Genomic DNA, 19,529 nt, shown 5'->3' with positions numbered 1-19,529 from the left:
CATTACTTCTTTAGAGCAAAGTGGCTGAAAGAACCAAATGCAGAGGCAGAAGAATTATTTCGTATGGTTGCAGAAGTCTTCATATTCTGGGCAAAATCCCATGTAAGCAATTCCCTTCATTGTGAATATGTCATATAAAACTCTTAAAGAATCTTATTGATGGCCTCTGTTACTTTAACAGGGCACATAACAAACAAAGCAATGTTGTGTGCAAGTTTTCAAGAAAGTTTGTTTTGTTATTATTATTTTTATTATTATTATTCAGTGTTTATACTGGAATAATTAGTATTTTGGAAATGTGTTCATTTACATTTGTAGCAGTTTGCATCCGTAGCCTCTGGATGCTACCACGTTTTTAAACTAATGACAAATAATATATTGCAAGCTATAAACATTTGCATAAAGATTCAAATTATTTAATCTTTCAGCATTCCTAATATTTAAACAAAATATTCACGTTATTTTTTTCCATCTAGAATTTCAAAAGGGAGGAGCAGAACTTTGTGGTTCAGAATGAGATCAACAACATGTCATTTCTAATTACTGATACCAAATCAAAAATGTCAAAGGTACGGATGCCACCTCTAATGTCATTGGGTTCACTTGCACCATTGTGATTTGCTGTTTGTATTATGTACTGTGACAGATTTATAATAAATAATAATAATAATACATTTTATTTATATAGCGCCTTTCCCATGCTCAAGGCGCTTTACAGAGTCTTAGAAAAAGGGTCCCCGTGACCCCTTGAACCCTCAGACCACACGTTAGACACCAGGTAAAAGTCCAAATATTATATTTATTAGGACAAAACGTGTACAAAGCACCCTCTTCTCCACAATCTTCAAATAAACACAATAGACAATAAATCAATAAATTAATAATCCTCCTCACTCCCAGACGCGTTGCCACCCTTCCACCCAGCTCAGCTCAACGTCTGGGATTTCCCATAGTCCTTTTATAGTCCTTGACCTGGAAGTGTTTCGCCCTCTCTGTCCACGTGACTAGGAACACTTCCAGGTCATATAAAAACTCCACTTCTTCACCCCGGAAGCACGTCGTTCCTTCCGGTCATGTGTTTATGACGCACTTCCGGGTTATAGGGCACGTAGCACTCTGTGAGCTTCCCTCCAGCGGCTCCTAGTGGTCCCCATGGTATTCAGCAAGGCTGTTTATAAAAACTACAATGTCCATATGGCCCTGCTGGAATTTGGGGCACTTCCATGTTGTTGGGAGAGCTCCATCTAGCGGCTTGGAGGTGTGGACAGGAATATTTGTCCGGCCATCCCTCACAGTACATTGCTAAAAAAGTCATTCCTATATTTAATTCTACATTATTAAAGATTTTTTGTTACAAATGTTATTTCTGTCTCTTGAAAGTAACCAGAGAAATTGTAAATTCATCAGTTCATCAGGGGTGATTCCTGAAGCATGGAACAATTTGTTGTCTGTCATGTAGACTGCACTATTATTTTGTCATGATTCAAAGTATTTGTTTCTTCATTAGTGGAACTGTGTTGTTATTCATTTAAATAACTTGTTTGAAGATAATTGTGCATGTATTTGGTTTGCAGGGTGCTGTTTTGGATCAAGAGAGAAAAAAGTTAAAGAGAAAAGGAGACAGATATTCATTGCAAACATCTCTTATTGTAGCCGCATTAAAAAGGCTTCTCCCAATTGGTTTAAATATATGTGCACCTGGAGATCAAGAATTAATTGCTTTGGCAAAGCATAGGTTCATTATGGTAAGCAATCTTCTTCTTAGGCTATGTTTTAAAGGTATTTTTTATTATGAACTGTTTATTACTTTTATATTATAGCACAGTCTAAACAATATAAAAATGTCCGTATTAATATAAAATGCCTATCCCAAAGAAACATGTAATTATATAATTATGTTGCTTGTCCAAGCAAAACAGTTCCAACCACTGCATTATCATAATACTTCTGTCACTTAATGATAAAGTTATGAAGAAAATAAAAGTAAGGATGGTTAGAATGAGAAATATTATAACAAAGTTATTAACAGTTTATTTTTTCTGAAGGAGGTGCCGTTAACAGAAGTTCCAAATACCTCAAAGAAGGAAAGCTTCTAATGCCATATGCTAACTCATACAGATTTTAATGGTTTAAAAGAAGAAGAAGTTAGGCAAACAAATCATTGGGGTACCAGCTGGCTGCTCCATTTTATTTGGCGATGATAAAAAGTACAAAATAACAAAGACTTGTGGGTTTGGGCCAAAACAGAAAGACAAATAGCTTGTAGAAGTTCTCAGACCTCTTTATGTGCAGGTTCAAGAATGAATCCTGCCTTCTGGTGGCTTCTTGGTTTATATATTGCCAACCCGGAAGGTGCAGGGCTTTGTAGTGGAGGAGGAACTGGGTCACATGCCATCCAACCAGTGAGCCCATGACCTGTGGGTAGAAAAACAAGAATTGGACAGTGATAGATCCCCCTCTCTGTTCAGGTGGTGCCAGTTACCTGTTGAATTACTTAAAGATGCTCCCTATGAACTAATACTTGACTAGATTTTAACACCGAGTTAGAAATTAGTGGCAGTGGTACTTAAAATATTACACTTGAACTGGAACTCCGAACATACTGGGTGTGGTGTTCATTCCCCTTCACTTTCAAAGAGACACTGGTCAATAAGTTGCAACTATATAACTACCACCCATATGGCAGGGTCCTGGCTAAGCTGTGTTATTTTGCTGTTGCGAAGGATTGTAGTGCAGTGTTATTACACAGCAATTTTATATTTAGCCTCTATTTACTTACTTGTGTCAGTTCTGTTACTGTTTTTGTGTTCAATAAGTATGTGCAGCAGAAGCAAAACCTTAGTTTGACTACAACATAAAATCAAATTACTGTATATACTCGAATATAAGATGAGTTTTTCAGCACCAAAAATGCTTATATTCGAGTCAGGTCCCGCTGCCCCCGCCAACCTGACAGAAAGCTGGAGTATACAGAGAAAGAGAGAGAGAGAGATCGTGAGAGAGTGACACATACACACACACACACGCGCGCGCGCCCGCGAGAGAGAGACACACACAGGTACGTGAGAGGGAGAGCGAGCGAGAGAGATACTATATTGTTTTTGTTATTGTTTTTCTTTGAAATAAATACTCAAAAACATTTAACCTACAGATGCCTCAATTAATGTACGGTAATTTTATTGGTATTTATTTTGATTATTGAAACTTACCAGTAGCTGCTGTATTTCCCACCCAAGGCTTATACTCGAGTCAGTAAGTTTTTCCAGTTTTTGTAGGTAAAATTAGGTACCTTGGCTTATATTCAGTTCGGCTTATACTCGAGTATATACTTATTTTTGTAGGTTATTTTTGTAAGGTTTCTGATCCCACTAAAGGAATAGGTATAATATTGATCAATAACCATTTAGATATGATTTAGAAATGATTTAGAAATGTCTTTGAAAAGTCATTTGAGTTCATGCTTGATCAGTCTGAGGCACACTTATTTAACGCAAGCAGGTGTATTTCTGTTAAACTGGCCTAATCTTATTTACATGTGCCTCTAGATGGAATTGGTATACACGTTAATATTTTTTTAAGGTTTTTTTATATTGTAATAAACGTGTTAATGTTTACTGTAATTTCTGTTCAAATATATATCTAGGTGTAAAATCATTTTTTTCAATGTAGTTATTTATTTATTTATTTATTTTAAACAGAAGGACACAGAAGATGAAGTCAGGGAAATAATTCGTAATAACCTTCACCTACAAGGAAAAGTAAGTCTGTGGAATGCAAGTTATGTTAAAATAATTCCTACTTATTAAACCCTACGCCTGTTTTTAAGACAAAGCTATCTGGTGCTTTATTACTAAATGTATATAAATTACATTTCAAAACAAGATGGAAAAACAATTCATTGATGTCTGTCCTTTTGTTAGAGCAAACAATATTGTTTTTGCATCCAAATTATTTAATGAAGAACAGAGACAAAGCATGACATAATATATACTTTGAGACGACTAAAAATCAGTCAGTAGCTTTAATTGAAATAATGTAGCTATATTAAATCAAGACATTCAGTCTTTGTGACCTGTGTTTCTGCTGAAAAGAGACGATGTGATTATCATCCAGATTAACTAAACAAACATTTTTTAGTATATGCAGAATGAAGGTGTAGAGATTTGATCAGATAATTTCCCATATAGACTTTTGTAATCAAAGCCATGTTTTATTTTAAAATATACATTTGGGAATATTGAGTTTATTTGCCTTTAGAAATAATTGTTTAATCCTAAAATAAAAAGTTAAAAAATATGTGAAGCTATGTTTGATATAAATTCAAATACAGGAATTACCTTTGTTAAAGAATCCTGTGAAATGAAAATCCTTTATGTCAAAGTCAGCATAAAATATGCTATGGTACATACACAAATTCAAGTCCCATTCTGCTAGAGTGCTGTTGTTGTGTGCACAGGCACAGAATAGACATTGTCTGTTTTTCATATTGTATGTGCTTAGTTATTATATTAGTTATTATAATGCTTAGTTATTTCACACATACTGCATTGATATTAATATTTTTAAAGTAATACATTTATTTTGCATAATATGTCACAAAAATTCAAAGCAGCATCTTTAGAAAGTAAAAAGCATATTATAAAGTTAGTAGATACTCAATAAAAGAAGTGCCACATATTAAACCACAGGGGGTAGCACTCGGTCATGAAAGAAGCCAGTACAGAGCGTGGAAGTGTGGGTGGTATGGATTGAGCTCACTTAACCCTCAGGCATTTCAGAGATGCGCTTCTCTGCTACTAACATCTATTTGTCTGGCACTTGGTCTCCAGCAAGTCTCTATAAGGATCCTCACTTGTATCTTCTCACATAGTTAGGTAAAGTGGGTCAGATGTTATTGCATGTGAACCCACTTGAGGTATGAAGTGGAACCAGCGGCGTTAACTGACTAAGCAGTGAATGAGCTAGATGAGAGTGTGTGCAGCTGCATGTAAGGAACCTTTTGAAAAACTGATGTGGTGGTAACTTTGTTATAATGCAGCCAAGGAATGGGATAGCAAACCGCGGGAGCCCACAAACTCACCTCCCCTGCACCCCCGAGTCATTACAATACATGTCCAGTATACTTACAACAAGCTATAATCCTGGCAAGCATCTACTTTTTTAATTGAGGTATTACTCTATTAGTTTGTTCATTTTTCTCAAACTGCAAAACTGTAGCAGAAGTAACCAGAGTTTACTTTTGAGAAGCATTGCTACTTGAATGCATAACCTAATACTTTTATTGTTTTGACCATTCACCTTGTTGCATGACTCATATGGCAGCTATATCCATATTGGCCCTTGGGATGTTATTCTAAATGTGTAATTGTTATTATTGGTCTTATACAGTTTATAGCGTTTAAAGTATCCTAATTTTGTAGCTTTTCCTGGCAATGGGCTAAAGGTGAACTATTTCTACTTGTTGCTGTCTTATTTATCTAAATTCAAAAACACACTGCTTTAAACCTAGTGCTTATTCTCTTTAAGCATATGATAAGGCTTTTGGGGACACTTTTCCTAAAAACATTAAATCCCCATTTATCAGATGCACAGATTCTTTTTCTATAGACTATGGTTATATATTACGCCTCTGTCTCTACTCCCATTTCTCTGTTCATTCACTTAATTAACCTTTAGTGATATACAGTTCACAATTGCAGTGGACTTGCACCGAAGACTATAGTTTACTACCTTAAGACTTCACCTAGGAATGACATTACTATAGTTTATTTCTTACAGCGTTGATTGACCTAGCTGAGAAAATAACTCATTTTCCTGGTTCTCAGTGGCACAAATAGGACAAACCATACCAGCAGGAAAGCAGGCTTAATAAGTTTTAATATTTATTTATAAATGCACAACAGGAAAAAGAACATTTAACAAACATTTCAGAAAACAAGTGCCTTTTTTGCAGTTGTTAACTCCAGTTCATGTCTCTTTTGCACATATTCTTTTCGGTGCATTTTTTTAATCCCCATTACAGTAACACAGCGATGTAGGATACATGTCGATCTAGCAATAAATAAAGCACAAAAACTGATCTTAAACTTTAAAAAGAAAACAGCAGATGTTTACACTTCTGTTTGTTTTTATGTATTGCTCCCATCTCTGGATAGATGCTAAAAGAGCTGAAAATACTGATAAATAAAATCCAAAAGTATAATATTTAAAACCCTGCTCAAAGTTTCTGTACAGACATACTGTACACATATTGACATTAGTGAAATTTATTACTTCTGAAAATTTTTAATTTTGGTAATTCTGGGTTATTTTAATAGTGTGTGTTTTTATCTCATTTATTTTGTAGCTGGAAGACCCTGCTATTCGGTGGCAAATGGCTCTTTATAAAGATTTACCAAATAGGACAGAAGATTCTTCAGATCCAGGGAAAACAGTAGAGCGTGTTTTAGACATAGCAAATGTGCTGTTTCATCTGGAGCAGGTTTGTCTATAGAGTTGTGTATCGTTTAAGCTCATGGAGTTTTTTGTCCTTGACAAATGCAAGTATATTTATAAATGTGATACAATTTTTTCATGAATAAATTAATGTTGAAATAGAATTTAAACTGTCTGGATATTGTTTTGCATTACTGTAAGAAACAACTGGTTGTTAACCATTTATGAATCTTGTTTAAGCTGAGTAATAGTATGTATTTTTCTTAAATAAAGTATGGATTTAGTTGGCCTATATATCAACAATGCACAAAAGAAATAATATGCCCTCCTCATATTTTTGATACATAGGTAGAGCATCCACAAAGGAGTAAGAAAGCTGTCTGGCATAAATTACTGTCCAAACAAAGAAAAAGAGCAGTTGTGGCATGTTTTAGAATGGCTCCATTATATAATTTACCAAGGTGAGAATGAAAAATCTATTATAGTGATTTCTAATGTTTCTTATTGTAGAATAAGAAATGTTTGCAGCAAAATTGCTACAACGTTTTACCACCTCATATATCTTAGTTTCCTAAGTTTAACTCCAAACTAGAGTGCTTTTTCACATCTGTACGTTATCATCTTCATGGTGTCCTTCTACAACTTAGCTTTTCATTAAGAATATTGAGTTGAGTTGACAGTTGACATGCAATTTACAGGTTGGAGAACTGTTAAGGGGGACAGTAACTGTTTTCTTCATATTTTAATCACAAAAATTACTCTTTCATGCTGGAGCTTAAAAAGTAAAACATTTGCATAAATCCCAGAGAAGAGCGGACTGGTGATGGATGGAAAAGATAAGATTGGTATTATTTCACTATAACGGTATACATTAATTTGCTTTGGGAAACTTTGTTAGGTAAATTTTTTTTTTTTTTTTTGCAAATTTAAATTTTTTTAATGTATTTTTAAATTGATTTATCCAAATATGGAAAAAGGCCTTAAAACTTACTAAATACAGCAAAGCTTCTGTGTTTTTAAGGTATGTTTATGACAACAAAAAGAAATTGGAAGTAATAAATTTTATCAAAGATTCTTCGTAATATTTTTCCTGAGAGAAGGAAATGTTCCTGTTTGCTTGCCTTTTCATCGTGACCATCATTGCTGGAATTTTTCTATATTTTAAATAAAGTAAAATAGTGCAGAATGAAATGTCTGAAGCTATTGAGAACTTTGAAAATTATATCCAAATAGTATCCATCCATCCATCCATTTTCCAAACCGCAGAATCCAAACACAGGGTCACGGGGGTCTGCTGGAGCCAATCCCAGCCAACACAGGGCGCAAAGCAGGGAACCAATCCTGGGCAGGGTGCCAACCCACCGCAGTCCAAATAGTATTAGAAATAGAAATGTTGTTTTCTGAGAAACTGATCAATGCATAGATAAGCAGTTCTTGTGTTGGGTGACACTGTAGTACCACTTCTTCCCACATCTGTTATACTGGGTTTGAATCTTGTGTCTTGTCTTTGTCTATGTATACTTTGCACATACTTCCTTAGTGAGTGTTGTTCCCTCCATACCCAAACAGATGCATGTTAGGTGAATTGGTAATTCCAAATAAGTGTGAGTGAGTATGTAGATGGATATGTGCGTGAATAATTATAAAATGATAGCTTATTTGCCTAAATAGTGACAAATAGATTATTCTAAGTAATGCTTGACAGGAGGATATTGAATTTTTAAACAAATACAATAACAGATAAAGCATACAGTATTTTAGATTAATAACAAATATGCCTAAGAGTAAACAGGACTTAATAACAAAATTAAAAAATATTAAGGCATACAAATTAAAGAAGCATCCACCTAACAAGGCTACTATAACATCACCATTAATCCATTGTTTGTTTAATATTTAGCTACCAAAACTGTACCAAGGCTGATGTGTTACATTGCTATGTTAAAACACACCTATACATAGGTATCTTAAACCATTTGGAGAGATGAACCTGATGAGTCTGGGAACAGAATCTCTGTGGCAGTTATACTGTATAGTCAGAATTGCAGTAGATTACTGTCTAGGAAAGTTGTCACATTTTACTTTTTTCGTCAAACAGTAATTTGTATTCAGACCATTTTTAATTAGGTAAATTTTCTCACACACACACACACACACACACACACACACACACACATATATATATATATATATATATATATAAAACAAACATATAAATAGATGTTTTTAACACTAGAATCCCTGAAGCCTACGAAATACTCACAATCCCATGCCACCTTAAATTCCTTCACAGCTCTCCTCATCAGCGTCTTTTGTTTTGTAAATGTGTCAATCAGCACAAGCAGCCTGCTATCTCATCCACCCCCAAACCCCCCCAGCCACAACCCCCCAACCCCAATCACACAAACACATACAGTACACCTCCAGTGGAGCTCAACTCGGGCAAAAAGTTCTCCCAGCTCAAGTCTGTTTATCTACATGTGAGGTGCCTGGAGTTGTGGAGAGTAAATAATATATCGTTATTTGGAATATATGCATTTCATGCGTGTTCCATGTCTACAAAGATCTGGGTAAGTGCAGGATGAAAGGAAATGTGAGGCAAGAAATGCTGAACACATACCTAAAGCAGAAACTGTTTTCATGTTATACTAATAATTACATGAAGTGTATAATGTGTGAAGACTTCAGTCTAACTATCAAATAACCACATGTGCTTTTATTCAAGAATATAACAGTGCAAAAAAATCATTCAATTTACATGTTGCTGTCAATGAGTAATAGGTAAAAATGATTAACTGAGCCAACTGTGGCCTAAGTGCTTCAATCAATCTCAAGAGAAAAGGCAGTTGCAGAATTCACCAAACAAGCTACAGGGTTTGAAAGTGGCCATGAAGAGAGACAGGCAATGAGCTGCAGAGCATAACAGGACTTTTTAAAATAGCAGAATCTCACAATATTTTGATCTCAAAAAGGCATAGATACATTATGTTATAATAAGTGCAATGTGCAATCTAAAGACATAAATCCATACTTGGCTTGAACCTGAATGTATTTTGTACATTTTAAGGCATTTGTTTTCATTTTTAGACTGGTGTTATATAAATAACATTTTTAATCACAAGAACAGGGGCTTACTTTATTTATAAATTTATATTAAATGCTTCACTTAATACAATATCCCATGGTAAATTAATAAATACTGTGATTATGAAAGTATAACCTAGAAAGTAAGCCTGGAATATAGTAAATTATAACTTTTTATTAGGTTTATATGTATGGCAGCTTCTTACTGTAGTAGTTATTTTTTTATGAGGTATGGTTTAAACTCAACAATTCAGTTAAAAATTAAGAGCCCAAGTGCTATAAAAATATGCAAGTTAGACAGGTCACACATGTATGTCACAATTGAGCACTGGGTGTCTGCAATATCATATAAATATTTACAGAATATAATCAGGTTTTATTTAAAATAAATGTCAGCTGCAAATAATCTCACATGGGATCAAAGTTCTCCTGCCTTCAATTTAAGGCAGGCATTCCTTTGTAACTGGGTAACTTTGGAAAAACATTGCCAAATGCCCTAAGTTTGCCTGCCCATCTTTACAACTGGACACTATACAATATACATTTACTAATTTAATTACAATAAGTAGACAATTGTGCCACTGTTTTGGTTAAATTATCAAAATGAAGGTGAAGTTGTGATTTTGAGAACTAGATCATATATTATACTGCAGCAAAAAAACTTACAATCACATAGAGTTAAATTCATACCATGTTTGAAAAATGTATGTCAGCTCATAATGGATTAGGACACTGCTGTCCAACACTAATTTGAACATAATGTTGATAGCAAATGGGTGACTCTCTTAGTTCAGGGACAGAATATTTAATCAGTTTTTTACCTAAAGATATGTCATTTATGTCTGCAGGCATAGAGCTGTAAACCTCTTTCTTCAAGGATATGAAAAGTCCTGGATTGAAACAGAAGAGCATTATTTTGAGGACAAATTAATAGAAGACTTAGCGGTAGGATTACAATATTTGTTTAATTTTAAAAGGCTTCAATTAATTTTCTGGTTAATTTTACTCTTCGTTGTTAAATTACATTCTATAAAGTTACCCTTATCGCTATGTACAGTTTATATGAAACTACTATTCAGAATGTTCCAATCAGTTATGAAAAAAGTTATATTACTTTTATAACTAATGTAAACCTTAATTAATCATTTGAACAAGTGGCATATACTGTGTATTCCAAATAATACAAAACTTTCAGTATGTTTGACTCTGAGGAAAAAAAGGTCATTAATGTTAATATACATTTATCTGACAAAAAATTGTAAAAAGCATGATTTCTAAAGCCCAAAAGCATCTATATTTTAGAAACCAGGAGAGGAACCTGTTGAGGAAGATGAAGGAGTGAAGCGCATTGATCCATTACACCAGCTCATTCTCCTCTTTAGCAGGACTGCTCTAACAGAAAAGTGGTGGGTAGTGCAGAACTGAAATCGTAAGCAGCATTCAAGGGTTGAAGTACATGGTTGCTTCAAATACATAAGTGTTGTTCAATTATGTAATACTGTTGTTGTGAATTAATTTATTAGGTATGTCTTGTACCACTCACATGCCAGATGCTACTGTAGTCACCAATAAAAATTATGCAATTTAAAAGCTTTAGCTCATTTATACAATAACTTGCATATGGACACAACCTTTTTCTAGACAGATTTTGTTCCAGTCGATGAACACTTACACTTATTATCATTTGGCACAGCCCTCACCTGAGGTTGTAGTTTAAGTGGCAGTTGTGTTGCTTTAGAAGTACCAAAATAACCCCAAAGCTACAGACCACTTTTAGTTTGTCAGTATAAGTCATACATATTTTGCCATATAATGCTAGAGGTAAGCAATTTAGAAAAATGTAACTAAGAATTTATGCATATTGCAAATACCTTTGTTTTGCCCTCATATTTTCAGTGCAGGTTTTTATTCTTTTTATTGAAAGGCATGATGAATTACACTACCATTATTAATCTTTATTCAGCTTCATTCATTCTTTCTTATATAAAAGTATGTGTATCATTTAACTTATTTTCTTATGTCTTTTATTCCTGATAGTAAGCTGGAAGAAGATTTTCTGTATATGGCCTATGCTGACATTATGGCAAAGGTAGTTCTATATATTATATTGCAATTTTTTTGGTCAAAAATAATTTGTTGCCTATTATAAAATGTTTTGTCTAAGCTTTGGTGGTATAGTGGCCTGTGCAGTAGGAATTCACAGTCTGTTTGAAATTTTAAATTGATACATTAAAGAAAAAATACTTTTGATACTCATTGATATAACTATAGAGGTGCTATAGGGGGATCGTTGAAATACAAGTTAACAATCACAAATTGATCTTTTTTTGTTTGGTATTTAAATTACACATAGAGTGTATTTTATACATATTTGTGCTTTCAGCCAGAATGAAAGCATCTTTTCTACCTGCAGCAGAAAGTCTACCCAAAAATGGGAGACATGAAATAAACACAGAAAGACTCCCAGACAGTGAACCCAGAAACCAACTGATGCTGAATATAAAACTAACACATTACACTGCACCACCATACTGCCAAACTCCTATTTGATACTTGTGATATCATTCGTAATATAGCTTTCCATAATTTGAGACTTTTTGAGTCTGTTAGACTCCCATAATAATTTCAGTTTCTCTTCTTATTTTCCGTTATTGTATGTTGAATGAATGCACTTACAAGTTAATGAAAAAATGCACAGAGAACCCTCTAATCATTCTTAAAGTTACAACATCCTTAATAAACCAATGACATGTGATAGATATCTCTTAACATTTAACCAATTGTTTCCATTCTTCAAGTTATACAAGGATAATGAAATTGTGTGGTATAGCAAGAACGATTCAATGCATAACATATATAGTAATTCTTTGACACTTTACAAAGAATGATGACTTAAAAAAAGTATGTCTTATATGTTTTAAGCTAAAATGGATATGTGTATTTGTGGCATGTCCCTTAATTACTTACCGAAGTCTTTTTGTATGTAAACAGATATTTAGTGGCCAAGATTATGGTTTAGTAGTAGGTAAAAAGAACAAAGAACAGCTTTACACTCTTCCTGACACTAATTTAATTGCTGATATATATCCTGAAGATAGGTGGTTCATATTCATAATACATAATCAATCTGTCAATCTTATTTGTGTATTTCTTTTCCTCTACTGAATAATTACTTCTTGTGTCAGCATTCTGTGCCTGACCATCCAGATACTGATGCATTCCAAATCAGTATTAAGGATAACTAAAACTAGTGTGAAAGTTAAATTAAAGTTAGACTTTTTCAATAAGTCATGTTAGTTATTGAGTTCAAACTTAGAATAAGTTCAGAAATGTGCTGCACCATACCAGGAAAAATAAAAATTTGACATATGAGAAGGTATTGCTGTAATGAGAGTTACCTTTTGAATGTAATGAGATAACAGATGTACTTGTTACAGTTTATTTTTCTTCCCATTTTTTGCTGAATAAATATTCTTCTGCACAGAAGTGTAAATTTGTTTCTGGTAGGTGCTATCCATGGTGTGATTTATAATTAAGTGTTTTATATATCCGTCTATTTGCATAACTTATATAATGCTAGAAACACCATTTACCATGCCCTGTTACTGCTACAATTATTTCATTATGTAAAAAAGTATATACATTTGCTTGAAAAAGTATTACAATATTTTTTACATAACTGGAAGTATGAAACACAAAGCCGGCATCAATTTACAAAAAGAGACTAAAGAAAATAATGTGGAGTGGATGGATGAAACCTGTGAATGAACACACCCATGACTGAGGCCAAGTGGACCGATGCAAAGTGAAACTTAATTGTATGTGAAGCGCAGTTTAGGGGGAACAAAAATTGCACATATTGAATCACATACAGACACAATACTTTGATGGTAGATGTTTGCTAAAATCATATGTTATAAGCCAGGACAGAACATAATCATCATTGATGACCAGTTAGTTTTGATCAAATGTTGACCTCCTTTCACTCAGTGTATATTAATCAAATCCGACAAGCCTTGGGAAATTTTAAATAGGCACTGATATGAATAGCAAAATACATGCTAAGTGCTATCATCTGTTTAAAGAAAGATCCTACTTGACCACCGAGGGATGAGAGGCACTGTCTGAGACTGTGGTGCTGTGACACATGGAGATGTTCACAGGCAAAGGGAGGAATGCACCATTGACAATATTTTCATACGCCTTTCCCTGGCAAATGAGCTGCTTGCCAAACACTCAAGTCTTTGCAGTATAGTGACCAAAATGAAATGTGAGCAGTCACAACCCTATCCACCCCCAGCCAAGAAATGCAACATGAAAGATGGTCAAGGCTTTGTCAACTGAGAAAGTGCCGAAGCAGTGCCAGGAGGGACAATGTACTCATAATAAAAGAACTGTGTTTAGAGCCCACCATTTTGTAAACGGAAACTGCGGACTGATGATGCTGACTATATTGTGATCATTCGACATGCTGCTTGGTATTTGCATGCATGTATATCCTAAATATGTGAATATGACTAACTTTTAAACTATTTAAACAGGAAAATTGTTATTTCTACTTCATTTCTTATTTTGTGTACGGAGTGCAAGGAAAAGTGTTGTTTTATTTTTCACAAGTAGTTTTATATTGAGGAACAGCAAGGCTCTAAAAATGTTTCTTGTCATATTAAATGAAAATATACTGACATTCCTTTTATTTGCATACAGTCACACTGTTGATATGTCATGGAGGTCATAGAATATACTTCTGGCATGGAAATGCTCAACAATCATTAATCATTTAGATCCATACCAATAGTACCAGTGGCATTTATTGTCTTTTTTACTCTCATTCTGTGGTTTGTGTTGTATCTTACCCGTTTCAAACCTTAACAGAGTAGAAGAGGATTAACTTGCATTAGCATCAACTCATTTTGTAATGTGGATTAACCCTGCAGAAAATTTGAGAAGTGTAGTTTTGGTTGATTTTTACATATTTCCTTTTTTTAGTATTTATCTTTGTATTGTTAGTATTAATATGTGGCTACATTTTCAATTGCATTTTCCCATTCAGAGATGGAATTTATGCGTTTGCACTCATCAGTATTATTTTTAAAGTTTGAATCTAATGTATTACTTAATAGTTGGTAAAGAGTTGTTACCCAAATTACCATTTAGAGATGGAACTACTCTTGAATGCAAACGTTAACTTGTAACAATGAAAGTATAAGTACACAATGCATACAATGTGTCTCTTAGGTCCCGTGCAGCATATTCTAGGAATCATACACATTCATAAAATGTAGTGCAAGACTGCACAGTGAGCCTGGACTGGAATGTTAAGACTTTCATTGGCTTTTTGGTTTTCCTTTTGACGAGAATGCTGTCACAACTGTGGCTTGCAGAAGTTTTCTGTGTTAGGTTCATTTTAAATTAATAATGGCTGGGTGAGTTTTACTGCTGTTTATATGTACACACAACTAAAGCTTTCTAAATCTGAATCTTAACTGAAATAAACCAGTGTGACTGAGGTCTTGTTATAAAGTACTGTAAATACGTATAAAGTATATTGCTATTATGAATGGTTATCTCGTTATTTCATGTATGTCTTTCATTCACTGCATCAAAGATTAAGAATGTTTTTTTTATCAGTAAACCTGAGGTATAGCTGAAACTAAAGGAAACGAGGCATAACTTCTAAACATCTGTATGAATGTCTACATACAGAAATAGCAAATGTCAGTCATCTTACAGTAGAAGAAGTTTATAAAATTTGCAAAATATCTTGGGTTTTCACATTCAGTGTACTATGATTAATACTTGGTTTGGTTTTATTTTTCTGTACCTTCACACTTCAACTTTTTCGCCTGTATTTTTATTCATTTATTTATTTATATATATTTTGATTTCGGAGTCACGCCTCATTACTTTAAATAGTTTGATGATCTGTTTCTGTTGTGTATGTTAAACTAGAGTTGCCACGATGAAGAAGACGATGATGGAGAAGAAGTAAAAAGCTTTGAAGTAAGCAGTTTCATTGTCCTGCGTGCTTTCGATCATGTTCTTTGCCTTATCACAGCCTGCATTCCCTTGCAAGATTACTTTTATTTTTTAAATGTGCACTTAACTGACTTACATTTAACAATGCATTATGAATGGCATGCATGAATGAAAAGCTGGAATGTCCACAATAATGAAATGAAGAAAAATATAATTCTTTTTTTATTTACTTCCCCTCCTGTGTTCTATGTAGTTACAGTTTTCTCATAAGTATGTCAAAGGCATAATTTGAAAGTACATATGAATGAATTCCTTGTCAGTGTGCCATAACAGATATTTTTCTGCTGTACTATAGTTTTTTACTATATACGTATTCAACAACAGTCCGTAATTTGAACATCTTGCTGTGGCTATGTCTTCTGTGTTTTCAGTTTTACTTTTAATTCACTGCTCTTGATATGATATTCTCTTTTAATATAACCCACTACTTTTTTATTGTAAATGAGTAGGACTACTTAACTCATTACTGGTTATTGAATAATTAAATATGCATTAAATATGCATTACGGAAAAATCATGGCCAAGTAGTGATTTACATTGTGAATGTAGTAAAGAAAGATTTTTTTTCACCAAAGGATTATATAGCAACTACACATTAATGTCCATACAGTGTAAAAATATAAATATTACCACAAAATTCTTAATAGTTTATATGAAGCTGCTACCCTTTTGGAATTTTCCAGTCAAACAATCAGCATGCATGTAACTTTTTTTTCTAACTTACTCATTTATGAATCATATAAAAGGACATGGTTGAGTATGGATATACTATATTAGAAAATGTAATTGACTGTATTTCATTATTGTAATCAGATTACATCTAGCAAACAATAATTGATACTGTTTTTGAGCAAGATTTAAGGTAACCACAGTTTTTGTAATATGTAGCACATAGATTGATGAAATTACCATTTGTTATTTGATAAAATTGCAAAAGGTGTAATCTGAATAAAGGTGCATGCCTTGCTAGTTTTTAAATTTCATTTTTATTTTCGCAATGTTGTTGCTTTTAATTAAAGCTGCACTACTTAATTATACTGTAACTCACTAATGTTTTTCTGTACTTCAGCAATATGCAATTCTCATGTTTAACCTTTTTAAAGCACAAATTAATAATCATAAATACCTATTTAGCTGCAATTACAATTAAATTAAGAGTATGTAAATTCTAATAAAGGCACATTGCACGCAAATACTGATCTTCTAACAGTTGATTGATACTACATTTTCAGACTTCAAATTATAAATCGTTATTTTTTTATTGCATACTGTTTAAGGAAATAAGATGTGATGTTAAGATATTACTTTAACTTATAACTAAAGGCCCATTTGACCCTTAGTTTGATTATGATTTATTATTCATTTTGAACATGGATGTGTGGAATAGCCATATCTGGAATACTGCATCTAATTTTATTTTTCTTATCGTAAGAGTGACATAAAACCTCAAGAGGAAGGTCTTGGGAAAGCTAACAGACTTAATCATAAGAAGGTATACTATAAGCTGTAAGGAAAGACTGAAAGAGATAAAAACAGCCTACCACGCAGAAATCAAAAGAACACATGCTAAAAAAGTTTAAAATTTTGAAAGGAATGTAAATGCCAGTTGTAAAGTAAAGTGAGGTACAGAAGAGCCCAAGTAAAATATTTCTTCACACAGACAAATGTAGAAAAAGTAATGTCTAATGTATGGAAAAATAACACCTTGGGACTTTCAGATCTTAACATTATTCTGAATATGTTTTCTGGATAAAAATTGACAGTTTTCTGTATTAGTAGCATATTTTTAAATTACGTTTTTACTGATGATTGCCCCCTCTTTAACTCTTAGCTTGATGTGTTTGTTGCTATTTGACCGAGTCATTTTAGGTGTGTTTGTAAATGTCAGTAAGCAGTGGGAAGAGATTAGGACAATAGCATCATTTTTTAATAGCTTAAAATGTCATTTCTAGTTTGAACCTGTTGAAATTTTACATGATAAGAATTTCGCAATCCAGTACTGTACTTTTCCAGTTCATGTGGTATACTTAATGTTTAATTCTAAGCATCCTTTAAACAAAGCCAAATATTATGATTGAACTGTATGCAGTGGTCTCAACTTACAACAATTTTGCAGGTTCAAACAAGCATGTAAAACCCTCAAATTTTTCCTTTCAGCTAAATTTCAGTTCATTTCCATTTAGTGATTTCCATTTTTTTGCTTTTGAAAGAAACAATCTTGTAGTGACATGGATACACATAATCTGCAGCCGTCATCGCTGCCGATAAGGAAGAGTACTGCACACTACAGCCTTTGTCACCATTATGACTTTCATGCGCACATGTTGCTGAGTGTAACCAGCAGCATGCTCAGGAAGCTCAATCACAGATAAGCAGATTGATTGTCAGCTGGCTGTTTAGCTGGAGTGATACAGCCTGCTGTCTGCAATTACTAACGACCAGCCTACACATTTCTGCTAAGAGAGCAATCGTCAGCTACTGACAGCATTTTTATGCCCTTTTCAATTCTATGAATTGTTATGTCTTTGTCAAAAACTGTAGGATGTTTAAGGTTAATATATTGAACATACCCATGGTTAATTTTAATTATTTATGTTCTGTGATTTAATGCATGGAAATATTTCTTAATTGTCATTTATTAATATGTTTAAACTTTTTATTGTAAATTAAGCAACAAAGCATTGTGCATTTTTGCTTATATTTCCATTAATAGACATTTTCAGTTCAACTTCCAATTTACATGCAAAATTGAGTTGTGAACACTGGCAGGAACAAAACTCCGTTATAATCCATGGACTACATAAATATACACTCCACATAAAAAAGAATGTGAAAATTATGCATTCTGTATTAATAGCACAAATGGATTTTTTACTGTGGTTTGTGACTGTATGTTTTATTTGTCAGTGAATAATTCATTAATAATGAGGTTTTGTGTTTTCTTGCATTTCTATGAAATATAATGTATATGGAAGTGATAATTGGATTAAGCAGGTATGAAAATGATGGATTTCTGGTATCTAGGAAATGTTCTTAATTTAAGGCCATAAGGTATTGTTTCATGGAAAATGTTGAAATTTAAATGATCCTTTCTGTGCATTCATTTATCCCCTACATGGTCACAGGGAGCTGGAGCCAGTCCATCATAGTGTGTTTTTAAGTACACACTTGCTGTAACTCATAGTGGACCAATACAGTGTCTCCATGGCATATTTTGTTCATTTGTCTGTCTTTCCTAGAGTAAATTTGTATTTATTTTTATTACATTTGTTGGTCTTCTTCAGTTATTCGACTTATTTTATGAACAGTCATTATGTAAAAGAGTGCATATACAGTAGGTGTATAGAGTCATTATATTGGGTTAATTTCATTTTCAGACATTTCTCCTAGAGCATCTCTTCTTAATATGGCTACTTTACTTTAGCCAGCAAAATGAAGGCAAAAGAAGCATGTTCCATTAGCAGTAGTTATTAGTTACAAATTAAAAATGTGGCTAGAAGGTAAACCTGCCAACATCCACTCCTTCAGGTTCTGAGTTTGACATCTCTGAGACTCCAGCTCCACCTTTACAGGGTGTGCTGATATGTAGATCTTGCTCCTAGAAAAAAAAAGCATTTATTTATATTACTTTTGTGGATATTCGACTTAATTTATGAACAGTTATTATGTTAAAAAATCTATGTAGGCTTGAGTTAATTATATTGGGCTAATTTCATTTTCAGAAATTTCACCTATAGCATCCCTTCTTAATAGCGCTACTTAAGACTTTATAGATCACAATATTTATTTTTTTACTTTCCAAGAAAGGTTTAAACTGCATCAGACAGATTCTTCAGGAATTCAAAATAGACGCATTAACATGATGCAGAAAGAAAAAATAAATAGCCTAGTCCCCATTTTAAGGCGAGAGAGAGTACCAAACATAAGGCAAGATATCCCCTCTCTGGTAGTTTCCAAGTGTTTTCTCCTAT

The 19,529-nt window shown here is 33.4% G+C and overlaps 1 protein-coding gene across 3 annotated transcripts in view; it reads left to right on the top strand.

Moving 5' to 3' along the window:
- The window catches only part of ryr2a (ryanodine receptor 2a (cardiac)), a 657,734-nt gene that overhangs the window by 500,745 nt on the left and 137,460 nt on the right, over nucleotides 1-19,529 (top strand). For all 3 annotated transcript variants that reach the window (XM_051919561.1, XM_051919560.1, XM_051919559.1), the window contains 10 exons: nucleotides 15-102; nucleotides 477-569; nucleotides 1,575-1,745; nucleotides 3,699-3,758; nucleotides 6,347-6,481; nucleotides 6,784-6,896; nucleotides 10,368-10,464; nucleotides 10,822-10,925; nucleotides 11,557-11,608; nucleotides 15,472-15,522. In XM_051919561.1, the coding sequence (XP_051775521.1) occupies nucleotides 15-102; nucleotides 477-569; nucleotides 1,575-1,745; nucleotides 3,699-3,758; nucleotides 6,347-6,481; nucleotides 6,784-6,896; nucleotides 10,368-10,464; nucleotides 10,822-10,925; nucleotides 11,557-11,608; nucleotides 15,472-15,522 (964 nt within the window). The remainder of the gene's footprint in view (nucleotides 1-14; nucleotides 103-476; nucleotides 570-1,574; nucleotides 1,746-3,698; nucleotides 3,759-6,346; nucleotides 6,482-6,783; nucleotides 6,897-10,367; nucleotides 10,465-10,821; nucleotides 10,926-11,556; nucleotides 11,609-15,471; nucleotides 15,523-19,529) is intronic.

The sequence above is a fragment of the Erpetoichthys calabaricus genome, chromosome 15 (assembly GCF_900747795.2).
Source record: "Erpetoichthys calabaricus chromosome 15, fErpCal1.3, whole genome shotgun sequence".
NCBI classification, from domain to species: Eukaryota; Metazoa; Chordata; class Cladistia; order Polypteriformes; family Polypteridae; genus Erpetoichthys; species Erpetoichthys calabaricus.
This window is presented reverse-complemented; position numbering and strand designations above follow the sequence as displayed.